Raw genomic sequence first — 16,159 nt, 5'->3', positions numbered from 1 at the left:
GACAAGAAGAGTTGCACAATTGCCTAAAACGTAGTTTCTGATTCAAACCAAAAATTCTCTGAAACTGACATCATCAAGATGCTTGATTTCATGTCCTCTAAACGTAACATATATGTTGTCAATCAAGAAATCAAGCATCTTGATGATGTCAGTTTCAGAGAATGTTTGGTTTGAATCAGAAACTACGTTTTAGGCAATGTCACAGCTATGCCTGGCTAAAAACAAATGTAACGTTGTCGCCATTATCAATACATGAATATAACAGTTATTCTTCAAATTCACAACATATACTTTTACGTTTGTTGATTTGCATCAAAATGTTTATACTTTTAGTTATGTAGTCAGGGGTCTAGCGAATTTAACACCGGTGTTTACGACGGTGTGACATTTTGGTACACCCCTGGTCGCACCAATAGTATGCACGTTTTTATAATGAAGCGTTCCTTTACTTATTATTTTTAAAACGGGGAATAAGATTTGAAAATTCGAATGGAGAACTTGAGATGCACATATTTTCAACACCGATGTTACTGTGCATTGTCAAATATTACATTTCTGAATTTCTATTTGTGTATTTTAAGGAATTTGAAGATTTTTCTTTATTGAAGCTTTTGCTTTTTGATTTTGTCAAAATATTTATCGCTGGATGAATAGGGATGGCCGCATTTTGGTACAAAATAATTTTTTTTCTTTAGAAACAGGAACTAAAAGTTCAGTACTATCAGTTTTTATTGGTGCAGAAAGCCAGAGTGTTCGCAGAAAACCCCCGATCTTCGGTGGGAAAACTTGCATAATAGTCATTTAAGGTTGGTGTCCATTATACTTTGGTTTACGAGAAAAAAAAAGATAAATATGATTAACTTATGTTGAGAACAATAAGGATGTCAGTAGGAAATCCGACCACTAGGTGTACTATCAGTATACAAGTGAAAGTAAGTTGGCGTTTGTGATGTCTTATTAAGTTGTGGTTAAAACAATTGCAATAATTACATCATGAATAAAAGGTGTGTGCTATTCATCCAACGGATATAAACCAAATATGACTTGACTGACGGCTATTAAATATATGATGTACATAGTTTATGTCATCAATTAAATTACCGGTACATATATACTAGTGAGGATGTTATTACTAGGAAATCCTTAATATAGGTTCGATTTCATGAATGTTTTGATTCATTTTGTGTATTGGTTGAATTACATCAATAGCATAAACAGGAGTAAGTGTTTACATTCAGAAATGTGTCAGAAAAACAAACATACTAAAAACGAATCGTAGAATATTTGGCGACCAAAAGACAAAGCAAGCTTTTTAATATTTTATAGACTTCTCGGCTAATGTTGGAAATAGTTGAAATTTACTTCTGTAGCAAGAACTGATATTTTGTTAAAATACATTATTTTGTATGTCAATGATTATTTATAACAGTTAAAGTTTTACCTGTAATGATATACCTGATAATACCAATATAACACCACCTATACAAAAAACGTTATCAGAACTTGTTTGATCATCGAGATCTTCACCTGTTTAAAAGGGAAAATTATAATATCAAAATGACGTTAGAAGATCGTGGCTACAGTTTTCAAAATCCCGGCGGTGGAAAGCACTCATTTACCACTGTGGATTATGTTCTGTTCGCTCTGACGTTGGCTGTATCTGCTAGTATAGGATTTTATTATGCCTGGGCGGACAGACGAAAGAAGAACATTAAGGAATTCCTAATGGCTGGAGGTAACATGAGTCCTATTCCTGTGGCACTCTCTCTACTTGCCAGTTTCATGTCTGCCATTACTTTACTGGGTACCCCAGGAGAGATGTACAACTACACAACCATGTATTGGTGGATAGGATTATCCTACTTCTTTGTAGTGTTTGGTGCGGCACATGTGTTCCTGCCTGTATTTTATAACCTTAAGGTCACCAGTGCATACGAGGTTAGTGGAATAATTACATTCTGTCACCCCAACGTCAGAAGTACATACTATTTGAGAGATTAATGTTAATTGTATAGTCTAACACTTACAAAGTCGTTTATGCATATACATAATACAAACGATGAATGGTGGAGGTTTATCTTGTATTTATATAACCTTTAACTTAAGTTGTAATAAGTGGAATACTTTCAACTAATGTATTCTGACTATTAGACAGCAATCCAACGACATATGAAATCAAACGACATCGTTGTTAAAATAAAACGTACTTATGTTAGTGATAACCCTGTAGTTGACAAGCTATCGTTTTTATAAGTTTCATTGAAGTTTGTATGTTCTCCCAACCGTACGTCGACCGTTTAACACAAATATACTACGCTGTTCTATAAATAGTTGTTGTGGATGAACATTCATACCTCATAACCCTATTGTATTATCCGACTGAATCTTTTTAACAATGAATTACTTCAGCCGACTGAATTTGACAATGACTTATTTTCTGTCAAGGATATATATAATAGACACTAGCCTTCATAGGTAAACAAGATGTGTACCTCGCTCACCTGTTGTCGGTACATAGATACTTTTAATAATTAAAAGCAAAGATCAACGCTTTTGTCATAAAGTTTTGTCTTTAATATAGAAACAAGAAGATGTGGTAAGATTGCCAATGAGACAACTCTTGTCAAGTGAAATAGCAATTTACAATCAAAAGGTTCTCTAACAATTAGTAAAATCCAGCTACTAGTATATATTCAGCTATAAAAAGGCCCAGAATTGGCAAATGTAAAACAATTCAAACGAGAAAAAAAATGGCCTGATTTAGGAACAAAATAATGAACGAAAAACAAATATGATATTTAGCAGCAGAAGACAACCTCTGAATAACAAGCTTCTGATTTAGGACAAACACAAACAGAATGTGGCGGAGTTAACCTAGTTTGTAGGAGCACCAACCTTCCTCTAACCTGTCACACTGTAACAGTACAACATAAGAACTCACTGTACAAATCATTTAATGTATGTCGAACACAATCATTTACAATGAACTTGAAGATTTGTTTCAACTTTATTTTCCACTCTTCAAATTTAATTAAGTAATTTTACTGATTTTAATATATTGAACAAAATGACCTCTGACATTGTGTAATGCCTATACATTAACTATAAGTTATACATATTGGCACTGTAGAAACGTTTTACTTCAGAATCCTCATATTTTGTGATATCTACTCTTCTTTCATAATGCATTCTGTAACTATTGAAAATAATTTGAAAAGTTGTTGAAATGACATTTTAAGAGACGTCTATCTGTTTTTCTTTTAAACTATTTGATCATAGAATCCGCCCGGAGTTATAATCTCCACAAAGTGCACATGCATATTACATAATACATCGAGAGATACCAATATTTACTAATATGTTGCATAGTACACCACACTTATCCGGAATAACTTATTTATATATAGCCCCTTGCTTTCTGTTAATTTTTTTATTATTCCATAGAAAGTTTTTAACACAGGGATCAAAAGTGATCCCAAGTCCGTAAAATTTTTCGTTTGATAGCTAAATTACCAAAATATTCTTTTTTTGCTAATCATTTGAACTATCATTTTGTTTAAATTATGTTCTTCTTCTCTTAATAACTGGTTCTATACAACCACCAACATCATACTCATCCAAAAAAGTATAACGTTCATAAAATCTACTTACAACACGGGTCCAGATATCGTTACTTATTAAATGTACAAGCACAAAATATAGTGGAGATACATTTTTACTTATGCAAAAACCTTCTTTTGCCCATATTCCGTATATCACATACTATGGAAAACATGTTATTACTAGGTTCAAATTAGCTGGGTACCTCACTTGCTGGTAGGAAAGAAAATACAAACAGTATTTAGAGAATCATAAAATAAGGACTATAATGGGTTAGCATTGGTATATAATTGGCATATAATTGGTTTACAATGGGTATATTTTTGTTTCATGGCTGGTCGGTAGGTTTTAGTGGCTTAACGAAAAGTAAGTCACATAGTTGGGCAAACACAGTACCTGTTATTTATAACAGAGAACCACGATTTGACCAATAAGTTGTTTAGGAATAATAAATCTACAGATAGTTTATAGACTTCTGTAAAATCTTTACATACATGATTAACCAAATATTCTTATGATGTTTACTGCACATTTACAAGTAAAAGTTATATAATTAAATATGATCAGTCGATATTTGAAAACGTTGTATTTTCTGACAATTTTAAAAGTGTTCTAATTACGGATTTCAGCGGTTGAAACAGGATGGCCATTTCCTTTACATGTATATGTCTTCTCCTAGATAAAATGTCTATCGTGACCCAACTTTTACTTACTAGGAAGTAATGAATGTTTGTGTAAACACAGTTATCTAAAAAAAATTCACACCTTGATTATACTGTTACCAAAGGTAGTTTTCTCGGTGAATTTAAGGAAACCCCCTATTTGATATATTTAAATGAATTTGATATCATTTACGATTATTTTGTCAACAACTTTATCATTGTTTTTGTATTTTGAGACTTGAAATTGGAGATGAGTGTTTATACTAAAACATTCTTTTTATTTAACAAATTTGAAATTTATTTTTAAATGACGCTATGCCCGATATTTATATACCTGAAAGTCCAAGGTCATTATAAATAACGCCGTAATAAGGCGATTGACAGTACTGTGAAATGCAGTGAAATTTACGTTTTTGATATTATCAGGGTTTTAATCAAATGTATACGTGTATTCACATCGACTCCTTTAAAGCGACACCAGAAGATTCTTCCTGTTGTACCGTATACATGTTCGATTCAGTCAGCATAGCTATTTTTATAGAACAGACTATTTAGTACATATTTTTCTTTTATTGTTACAGATATAGCATATCGGACAAAACATAAGCCTGCGCTCAGTGAAGCATTCTATTATTTCAATTCGTTCATAGTTCACCATTACACCATCACCGTTACCATTTCAGTAGAAATTAAGGAATGGTATATGGTTGTATTCCCTATTTGCCAATTGTACAGTATTTTTTTTTGTATTTTTTAAAGCATGTTTTAAAATAGAATAAACGGGTTTCGATCCGAAAAATATCATTTAATCCTTAATTTGTTCATTTTAATATGGAAAGATATTTATATTTTAAAGTACAACTTGATACATATACACAAAATACAATTCTTAACATATCCGTCAATATATTTATACCAACCAGCCTTTAGAGGCTTACAATGCGCTGTAAATTTTGTACGAAATATATTTAAGAATTGAATGCTTCTTTTTGTTACTTCATTGGGATGTAAAAGCGTTGACCGAAGTATATTTTGTATGAAGCGTGGAAACGCTTCATTTTAAAAATTAGCGCACGGTCAACGCTTTTACAACCCTATGAAGTTACAAAAAGAAGCATTTAATACTTATTATTACATTTTTAAGCTAGGGTATCATTTTTGTAATTCACTTGTGCATTTTATTGTGGGCCTCGTGTTATAATGAATGATAAGTTTTATTGTGTCATACAATTGCTTAAGAAATACGTGATGTGCAGCCAATCAGAATAACGTATTATAATGAAACATACATCTAATGTAATTATATAAAAATAAAATAAAATGGTAAAATTGTCAATAGGAAGACCCAAAATCGCGAAAATCACAGAAAAGGCTCATGGCTGTGGGACAGGAACATACAGAATGTTGCGGGGTTACAAGTGTTAGTGGATGCCAAACCCTCTCATAGCCTGCCGGGTTAGTGATGTAACAGTACAACACAAGAAAAAACTATATAGATCAGGCGAAAAAAGCTTTAAGTTACTTTATCAGCTGGAAGCACAGCAGAAAAAGCAAGTATCAATACCCATACAGGACGTAGCAGGGTTTAAATACATCGCCACAACTAAAGATGACACTAAGTACATATATGGGAGTATTCGCAGTTATTGATAGCTACCCGAAAGGGCAAGACCACAATATACATTTGCATCAATGTGAACATTTTTGTTTTTTTTGTATATTTTGATTGAATTTTGCTTTTCCAAGCCTCTCCCATGTTATAACATACAAAACGTAACTACACATGTACTTAACAAAATGACATAATATATCTGAAATATACGGTGGATTAAGATCAATGGTGCAAAACAAAGTCAGACATAAATTGTAAAGTAGAAATTCATTTCAAATTATGTTACATCATTTTGTAACACCGTACATTGAATGAATTAAAGGTGAAACATTTATAAAAGTATGCAGGTACGAATGAACTTATAAAGAAAAAATAAAATATCTAATCACGTCTTCATTTTTGATAGTACATGTGTATGACAAAAATAAGCAAAGACCCATCAAAACAACATTTGATAAACAAATTTAATAATACTTTTAGATATTTGGATGATATTTTGGCTCTCAATAATGACGACTTCAGTATGTATATTAATGAAATTTATCCTGCTGAACTTACTTTAAATAAAGCTAATACTAATAATGACCACTGCCCTTTCCTCGATCTTGATATCTATATCACTAACGGAAAGCTGAATACTAAAATTTATGATAAAAGGGATGATTTTTCATTTCCTATCGTTAATTATCCGTTTTTAGATGGTGACGTTCCCTTGTCACCATCTTACGGTGTTTATATATCTCAACTTGTACGATTCGCTCGTGTTTGTAATAATGTTTTAGATTTTAACGAGAGAAATTTATGTATTACTGAAAAATTATTACACCAGGGTTTTCGATATCACAAACTAGTCAAAACTTTTACTAAATTTTATCATCGGTATAAAGACATCATTCGTAAATATAGCTCAACATGCAGACTTTTTATACGTTCAGGTATTTCACATCCAATTTTTTATGGAAATATTCTTTATAAAGCACAAAGGTGTCAGTATTCACCTCAGAAACTTACAAAACCTTTAAATAGACTGATTAAGAAGGAATATAATTACGATACTGTTGTCAAGTCATTAAAGATTGCATACTTTGGCGTTAATATTGAGTCACTGATAAGGTCTTTGCGTCGGAACTAAAGACATTTATTCTAAAAACAGTTGTTGGCATGACACGGGTTATGTTCTTCTCATATATGTTATGATGGTATGATACTAAACCCCTAACGGGAAGAATTGTGCCTGAGGTTCATATGATGAAATCATAATCTTTCAGTCAGTTTAATTGAAGTCTGGAGCTGGCATGTCAGTTAACTGCTAGTAGTCTGTTGTTATTTATGTATTTTTGTAATTTTGTTTATTTTCTTTGGTTACATCTTCTGACATCAGACTCGGACTTCTCTTGAACTGAATTTTAATGTGCGTATTGTTATGCGTTTATTTTTCTACATTGGTTAGAGGTATAGGGGGAGGTTTGAGATCTCACATACATGTTTAACCCCGCCGCATTTTTGCGCCTGTCCCAAGTCAGGAGCCTCTGGCCTTTCTTAGTCTTGTATTATTTTTATATTAGTTTCTTGTGTACAATTTGGAAATTAGTATGGCGTTCATTATCACTGAACTAGTATATATTTGTTAAGGGGCCAGCTGAAGGACGCCTCCGGGTGCAGGAATTTCTCGCTACATTGAAGACCTGTTGGTGACCTTCTGCTGTTGTTTTTTATTTTGGTCGGGTTGTTGTCTCTTTGACACATTCCCCATTTCCATTCTCAATTTTATGTCTTCGTTTATACCTGAGTACACCAATTCAGACTGTTAAATATATCTGTTCCTGGTAAAATATGTCAAAAGTTTTAAATTTTGAAACGGTAACTTGATTTATAAAGTTATATGTGGGAGTACCTTTACCATGTTTACAACCAGTTTATTATATACCTGGTTCTAAAAATGTTATCTGCTTCTTCTAAACTCAATCGAAACTAGACGTTAATGCAATCAAATTGATAACTTTTTAAGGAAACTTGATATGTGTTTTGACTTATAAGGGTGCATACGTATTTGTTATCAGCTTTAACGTATAATGGATAAGAAGGGTAAATATTTTGCATTCCTTTCTGGTGAAGCATTATTGAATATTTCATTCTCGTCCGGAGGTCTTTGATGGATTTTTATTTGTCGTATTACCAATCACATCACATCTCCTTGTCAATATTGAGATGCATTAGGAGATATGCTCGTAACGTTAATTATACTAGGCTTGATTATTTGTAATGGTCTTGACAACTATGAGTTTACCTTTCACACAAAGTTTGCCTTCTTTAAGATTAGAATCATAAATTTGTTTTGTTTGTGTATCATTTTTCAGTAATATTGTTTTTTGGCGTATGTTTGTCGTTTTCCAATGGCAGTTTAAGATATAATCAAAGCTGAATATAATTACTACTACTATTCCTTTTCATTTTCCTCTTTCCTCAATAAAGGATGTTGTCTTGTCTGGAATCTTGCTATTTGTTGTGAGAAAAATGGTATTGAAAATAGGCTCGGATAGTTACCGTTGAATAACTATGCTGAATTTTTATTCAGTTTGCGCTTTTAGTTGCATACGATATACACGAAATTGGCTATTTATTTCGTGACAATAGTTCGTACTGACTGTTTTATGGATGTTGGGGTTTACTGTTTACAATGTTTTTATTTTTTTGAAATACTAAGGCTTTTCTACCTCAGGCATAGATTACCGTAGTTGTATTTGGCAAAACTTTTAGAAATTTTGGTTAGATTAGATTAGAATCATAAATTTGTTTTGTTTGTGTATCATTTTTCAGTGATATTGTTTTTTTGCGTATGTTTGTCGTTTTCCAATGGCAGTTTAAGATATAATCAAAGCTGAATATAATTACTACTACTATTCCTTTTCGTTTTCCTCCTATAGAAATATCTGTATTTAATAGTCACTTTGAATCCTCTAAAACAAATTTTAAAGAATTAACCGTTGATGTAATAGATTATAGGTCACTGGAGAAACAAACAGTCAGCTTTCATGCATAATAATATGAGATAGGTGTCGAACATCTGTGCACAATTGTTTTATGAAAAAGTTACGAAGTTAAGTTAATATAGAATATTTACAAAAACATCGTTCTATCGTCTATTATTGATCGCTGTCTAAAAATATATACTCTAAAGACTAAATGTATGTAATAAAATAAACAAAAAACAAAAAAACATGTAGATAATGATTATCTAGTACCATTCTCTCTACCAACGAAATAATGTTGTTTAAATGCTGTGTCATTTTATCGAACTTAAAGTTAAACTTTATTTTACAATTTATTTTGAGCTTGCTAAACAAGTACTTTTTCCAGTTTCATGTAACAAAAGTGGTTATTAATTGAATAATAAAAAGAGTATATTGTCTTTTATTGGTTCATCTATTTCTTAGTACACTTGTGCGTTGCTAACAATTATAATGTCTGTTTGTTTTGTTCACGCATTGTTGTCAATATAATGGAAATTGATGCGACTGGCATACAAGTGAGAGGTTTTAATTAGCTAGGTAAAAACCCAAATTCAATCCACCATTTTCTACATAAGAAAATGCTTGTACTAAGTCAGGAATATGACAGTTGTAATCCATTCGTTTGATATGTTTGAGCTATTGATTAGCCATTTGATTAGGGACCTTCCGTTTGGAATTCACTTTTCAAAAGTTCCATTTTTATCCTCTCAGATAGAATATTATATTTGATTTTAAAACTACAACTATACTGATCAACAACAACGACTTATTTATACAAAAAATGAATACAGACTGATCAGGCTTAAGTTCAACACCAGTCTGTGTTACATGTTGACAACAGGCTTGAAACACAGGTTTAGTTTTGAGGTTTCGATAAGTTTTTATGTCTATAGTTATGTGCATCGAGAAAATAAGACCGTTATCATTGAATCAAGCAAACATATAAAACCAGCCACAATATTCGATTTGTTTTTGCCATGGCAATGTCAACTCTTTTTTTATTTTATTTCTGGGTTTAGTGTTTATATATCCTTTAAGTTTGATATATTTTGCTTCTCTCTAACATTTAAACGCAATGCACAGTCTCTCAAATTTTGCCTTGCAAATGTCACCTGAAGGAGTTATTCAGAATTTTGTCTTTACGCGGTAACAGCTTAGTATACATTTACATAATAATACATTTAATAAGTGGGGAAAACGAGTGTATGACAACGAACGAACTTGACCCTTGGCCTTGATCTACTTGACGTGAAATTATATAACTCCATCTACGTAGCTTCATTTCTAAGAAATATGTTTGGTTAGTCATTATCATTATTTTCATTTAGATGTTGACTTTTTATTTTTATGTAGGAACATTCAACTATCATATGTACAATTAAGTATGGATAAAAAAATGTCTAGAAAAATGTGTACCTCACAAGTTATTAACATCACCAATGTGTATGCTATCATCGAACCACAATTTATAAAACACAAACACGTGTATTCCTTGGAACATTTGCTACCCGGTCAATAAAGAATGTTGTCTTGCCTGATTTACCTTGCTATTTGTTGTGAGAAAAATGGTATTGAAAATAGGCTCAGATAATTAACGTTGAATAACTGATAGATTTTAATTGGAAGGACACATTATTGCTTAATTTTTATTCAGTTGGCGATTTTAGTTACATACGATATACACGCCTTGGCTATTTATTTCATGACAATAGATCGTTCTGACTGTTTTATGGATGTTGGGGTTTACTGTTTACAAATTTTTGAATTTTCTGAAATACGAAGGCTTTTCTACCTCAGCCTCAGGCATAGATTTCCTTAGCTGTATTTGGCAAAACTATTATGAATTTTGGTCCTCAATGCTCTTCAACTTCGTACTTTATTTGACCATTTAAACTTTTTTGGATTCGAGCGTCACTGATGAGTCTTTTGTAGACGAAACGCGCGTCTGGCGTATATCCTAAAAAAAAATCTGGTATCAATGATGAGTTTATTTGCTTCTATTGAGTTGCGATGGGTTTTGTGGGGAAGGTCTTAAAGAAAGAAGAAGCAATAATACATGGGTTTGTAACTTTATAGGTATTAGAGATTCCGATCTATGAATTACATTGTCCTATAGGATCTCGTCAGATAAGCACGATAATGATAAGGGTGTCCGTCTTTCCTCCGTTTAAAGATGAAACAGTCGTACCGATGGTATTTATCATAATTTGAAAATGTCAAATACATCACGGATATAATTTGATGGGTTTTGAACACAGTCGTACCGATGGAATTTAGCATTATTTCAAAATGTCAAATATATCACGGGTACAATTTGATAGTTTTTGGTGGGGCTCGTGTTGTTTATTCTTTAGTTTTCTATGTTGTGTCAGGTGTACTAGTGTTTGTCTGTTTGTCTTTTCAGTTTTAGCCATGGCGTTGACAGTTTATTTTTAGATTTATGAGTTTGACTGTCACTTTGGTATCGTTCGTACCTCTTTTTTGACAGGAATGATTATTTGCCAATGGGTCATATACTAGTTCATATTCAACATGTTATCTTTAGTTTAGTTGTCTGTAACCACTATATACTTTATTATCTTTTTAACTAATTGAAATAAACGATCTTTGTGGTTGACATCCCTATTAGATATTAGCCACTATAGATCATTCATGGTTTTTTCTGAAACCGAGGAAAAATATAATGTGTATGAATTTGACAGAGGTTAAACCTTAGCCGGACGTACCTTTATACAAATAATAAGATATGGTATGATGACCAGTAAGATAACATTATAAGACCAAATATTGGAGCAGTTAACAACTATCAGTCATCATATTTGTTATGTTAGATATCTTCTTAATTTTAAGCATATTTGGGTAATGATAATGTCGAATGAATCATTTTTACCTCAAACAAGAGAGAGTCAAAATATTTCAGAATCATTTATATTTTGTGTCTTTCCCTGGTCTGGTGATTAAGCTTCTTTATTGTTTTTTCTATTGACTATTGACTCTTGTATATTAATTAATTTGTTCTTTTTCTAATCTGATTCATGGCCTTCAAAACGAATGATTATTATCACAAACCCAGTAGCTAGCAATTCGGTACTGACATGATTTATATTAAGTCTTCCTTAAGTCCATCTGTCTGTTTATAGTTCCCTCATGCAAAGTTGGTCTTAGATACATCTTGACTATTTCTATTTGTCCAATTTGGTTATATGGCCTTTTCAGCTAATTCTGTTCTGACTCACCGTTTGCTTTCAAATATTTGGCTTAGTGCGTTCCTGATGAAGGTAATTCAAGAAAAGCGCTTCAGACGCATGTAATTTGTAGCGTTAAGTTTCATTGTTTCTTACAGCATTGGGTCGATACCTCTGTTGATTGACAATCAGTCGCGAGAGTATCATCAGCCCAGTAGTATTATAACAAATTTTCTGAAGTTTTCTGTTTTTTAATATTAAGAAACTAAGGTTTCAACTCATTTAGACAAAGTTTGCCTTTAACTGATTTGACTTTTTTTAGGTACTGATAATCATTGGATATATAGCTCTTGAACTATTTAGATTCTTATACATTATTGACTTTCAAATATTCGGCATAAAGGGTTCCTGACAAAAATAAATATAAAATAAATACCTAGGATGCATGTAATTTATAATGTGTTGTTTTTATTTTTTACCTTCATTTGGTACACTCAAACCCAAACATTTAAAAGCAAGGGTAGACATGTTGATGGCTATAGGACAAATAGGAACCCCTAAAGCATACTAGTAGTTAAATGTATTAAAGGCCAACTTGCCAGAGCGAGAAAGGTTTTAAGTTATTTTGTAATTATATGTACTTTGTTTCTTTTTCAGTATTTAGAGCATCGTTTCAGTAAGGGTGTCAGAACAGCTGGTTCTATGACATTTTCTATACAAATGGTAAGTAACGTTACTATGATGATGTTATTAACACAAATTATAGGCCGATATAAAATCATAAGACTTTCAGATATTTTTTTTCTGAATTAAGAAAAGAACGTAACTATTTAGTCTATTCTCAATTTTACTATTGTAAACGAAACATGTAGAGGGTAAGAATTGTTACCTTTGTAACTTTGATGAAGTTTTTACATTTTTTAATTTCAACATTAATAAAGAGTCACAAACAGTATTGTAGATTTTGTTTAAATTATCTAATGATCTTTCTTTTATATTTCATCTCTGCCACAACTTAACAAATTTATCGCAAAGCAAAATAATAAAATTACCTAACTGTAAAGAAAAATTAAAAACGTCAAAATGTCAAAATATTGGGGTACAGGAGTCGCCATTGTGGTCTGTTAATTAATGATTATAAAATCAAACAACTATGTCAACGAAAAAAAACTAATTGTCGTGTAGACACGTTATAGAAAAGGCATGAATGAAAGAGAAGCATACAAAAAAGTACATAGTAAATAACTTAATTGTGTAAATTCAATCGATTTATATTTTAAAACAGTGGTATACTACTGATTCCTCAAAAAAGCACAAGAACACCATGATGGAATGCATTTAACTCATCATAGATACCAAGATTTAAATTTTATATTTACTTCAGACGCGCGTTTCGTTTACAAAATACTCATCACTGACGCTCGAATAAAAAAAAAGGTTAAAAAGGCCAAATAAAGTACAAGTTTAAGAGTATGAAGGACCAAAAATTCTTTACAGTTTTTTCTCAAATACAGCTAATGTAATCTATTCCTGAGATAGAAAAGCCTTAGTATTTTAAAAAATCAAAGTTTTGATAACAGCTCATTTATAATTATGGAAATATCAAGGATAACTCAAGTTAACACAGAAGTACTGACTATTGGGCTGGAGATAACCTCGATAAATTAAAATTCGACCAGCAATGTCATCGACCATGTGGTTGTAAATAAGCTCATCATACATACGAGGGTACCGAAAATTAACCAAAATAGTAAAGTTTAAAAATATATAAAGACAAATAAGAAGAATATCTAATTAAGACGATAAAATAAACTTCACATTCATAACATTTAAGACTATCTATGGTCGGGTTGTTGTCTCTTTGACACACATGTTTCATCAAATATCTGCTTCCGAATATAAATTGCCTGAAAAATAAAAATAAGTTACCATTCAATCCGACCAGCAGTATTTAGAAGTAGTTACTTAACTAGTTATTTGTTTGTTTTTAATTTACTTATATAACATGTATAGATAAAGGCAACAGTAGTAAACCGATAATAATAAATTGATTGAGAGAAAATAAATCCTGGATATAAACTAAAACTGAGGGAAACACATCAAATATAAGCGGAAAACAACGAAACAACAGAAAAACTAAAGTGCAACAAAAACAAAACAGCAATACAACACACACAAAAATTGCCATTTTCCTGCCTTGATACTTGGGATAGTTCAGCTTATAAGAAATGCCGTACCTTTTTTGGTCAATCGAATGTATTTAATATTCATGGTCTAACATATGTCTGAATAGTTATCCGTTTATTTTTCAGTTGTTGTATATGGCGCTTGTCCTGTATGCTCCATCACTCGCTTTAAATGCAGGTAAGAACTGTTTTTGTTTTTCAGTCGTCGTTTATGGGGTATTAGATTGGGTCCTTTATTTCTATAATCCTATTTGTGTGAGGCCTTTTTTCTTTTTTGTTTTGCCCGTTAAACTATGGCTATTCATTATATGGTACCTTGTTATTTAACTTTGTGTCAGTTTTGTTTAAGATGTATTGTCTATTCTGTTAACCTCTTTCAGGCAGTCGTATATGACACTCGTACCATTTAACTTAAAATACACATTGAGTTGTAGTGTGTTATGTTTCATATTTTTAAGTTAAACGATACGTTGAGATGAGTCTTTTTCTTAGGTTTTACATTAATTTTGATCTTTAGTAAAAGTAAACTGACATTTAGTTTTTGTTCCTGTTGTCTTCATTTGGAGTAAGGTCAAATAACATCGGCTTAAAAAATGAATGTGAATTTGCAGAATTAGGCGCGGTATTAGGTTATGCTACCCGTTAAATTTCCTGATTTGTATTATTGCTGTAGATATTTTGTCCTAAGATTAATACTGGGAAAGAAATGCAAAATATGAAAAATTAATAAGTAATGAGAAAAAAGAGAAATCTTATTATTATGAAATAAAACAGAGTATTGTAAGTCTTTTTTCAGGAACGTCAATACTTAAAATCCTTTTTGGAAATGATAAAAACACTGCTGAATAAACTTAGAATAGGTCATCATATCCTAAACTAGTAGGATATAAAATCTGGGACAGCAGTTATCATGATATAAATCATTTTGAACACTCATTACATTTTTCATCCACAAGTGCACTTAAATTTCAATTTATAAAACTACAAATATCGATGTATATGTCCTGTTCAAAAAGTCTTTTTAAACTTTTAAAATATTTCGACACAGGGGGTTATCTTGGTAAAATTTTGAAAGATATAAGCTTGTATATATAATGTTTATATATATATGTATAATTTAGAGATTAATACATGGCATTTTTCATATCAGCCTGGGTATCAGCCCGAGACGGAGTCGAGGTGCTGATATGGGTCGAAGCATGATACACAGGCTGATATGGAAAAGACCATGTATTAATTGCTTTATCATATACTTCCGACAATAGTTGTATGTAAGGCAAATAAACAAATGCAATAACTAAAACAGTCAAAAACTTAATAAAGAAGTTAAATTATGAATCAAATATACCATAATTGTACAACAACAGCATCACTACCTCACTATATATGTATGGTAACATTTCCTATAGAAGCATTTTGAAACATTGAAAATTTGGAAGAGTTTTATGATCATTATTACTCCATGTTTGTTGTACTATAAAATGATTCCTAATTGTCAATGGCATTTGTTAGCAAGTACTAAACTATCCCCACAAAACTTCCCGTAAATGTTGACTTCGTCATAAAAATATGTGACGTCACAATGAAAAGTAAACAATCGATACCAGAAACACCGGAAGTAACTTGCACGAGAAGCACTGTTATGGGAATTTGCACGAGACGCCCCTGATATAAATTTTCAGCCCGGGCTGATATGGGCTATCAGCCTGGGTGGGAAATTATGACTTGTGTACTTCCGCTCATTAAACATATGCAAAAGCTATCATACCAATGCTAAGTTTATGATAAATGATTTAGCAGACATAATTATGTAACTTATTCTAATTAATCATCAGACCAAATTTTTGGACTTCGTCACAACCAGGATCGGTGATAAAATCTATAAAATATAAATCTTACAATT

General features: G+C 31.6%; 1 protein-coding gene across 1 annotated transcript in view; it reads left to right on the top strand.

Annotated features, from left to right (window-relative positions):
- Positions 1-929: 929 nt before the first annotated feature.
- LOC134725994 (sodium-dependent multivitamin transporter-like) overlaps positions 930-16,159 on the top strand; it is a 30,078-nt gene continuing 14,848 nt past the window's right edge. Inside the window, exons 1-3 of the mRNA XM_063590342.1 lie at positions 930-1,938; positions 12,728-12,793; positions 14,383-14,434. Coding sequence (XP_063446412.1) covers positions 1,558-1,938; positions 12,728-12,793; positions 14,383-14,434 — 499 coding nt within the window. The 5' untranslated portion in view covers positions 930-1,557. The remainder of the gene's footprint in view (positions 1,939-12,727; positions 12,794-14,382; positions 14,435-16,159) is intronic.

This window comes from Mytilus trossulus, chromosome 7 (genome assembly GCF_036588685.1).
Source record: "Mytilus trossulus isolate FHL-02 chromosome 7, PNRI_Mtr1.1.1.hap1, whole genome shotgun sequence".
NCBI lineage: Eukaryota > Metazoa > Mollusca > Bivalvia > Mytilida > Mytilidae > Mytilus > Mytilus trossulus.
Note: the sequence above shows the minus strand (reverse complement) of the source record. Positions and strands in the feature narration are given on the sequence as shown.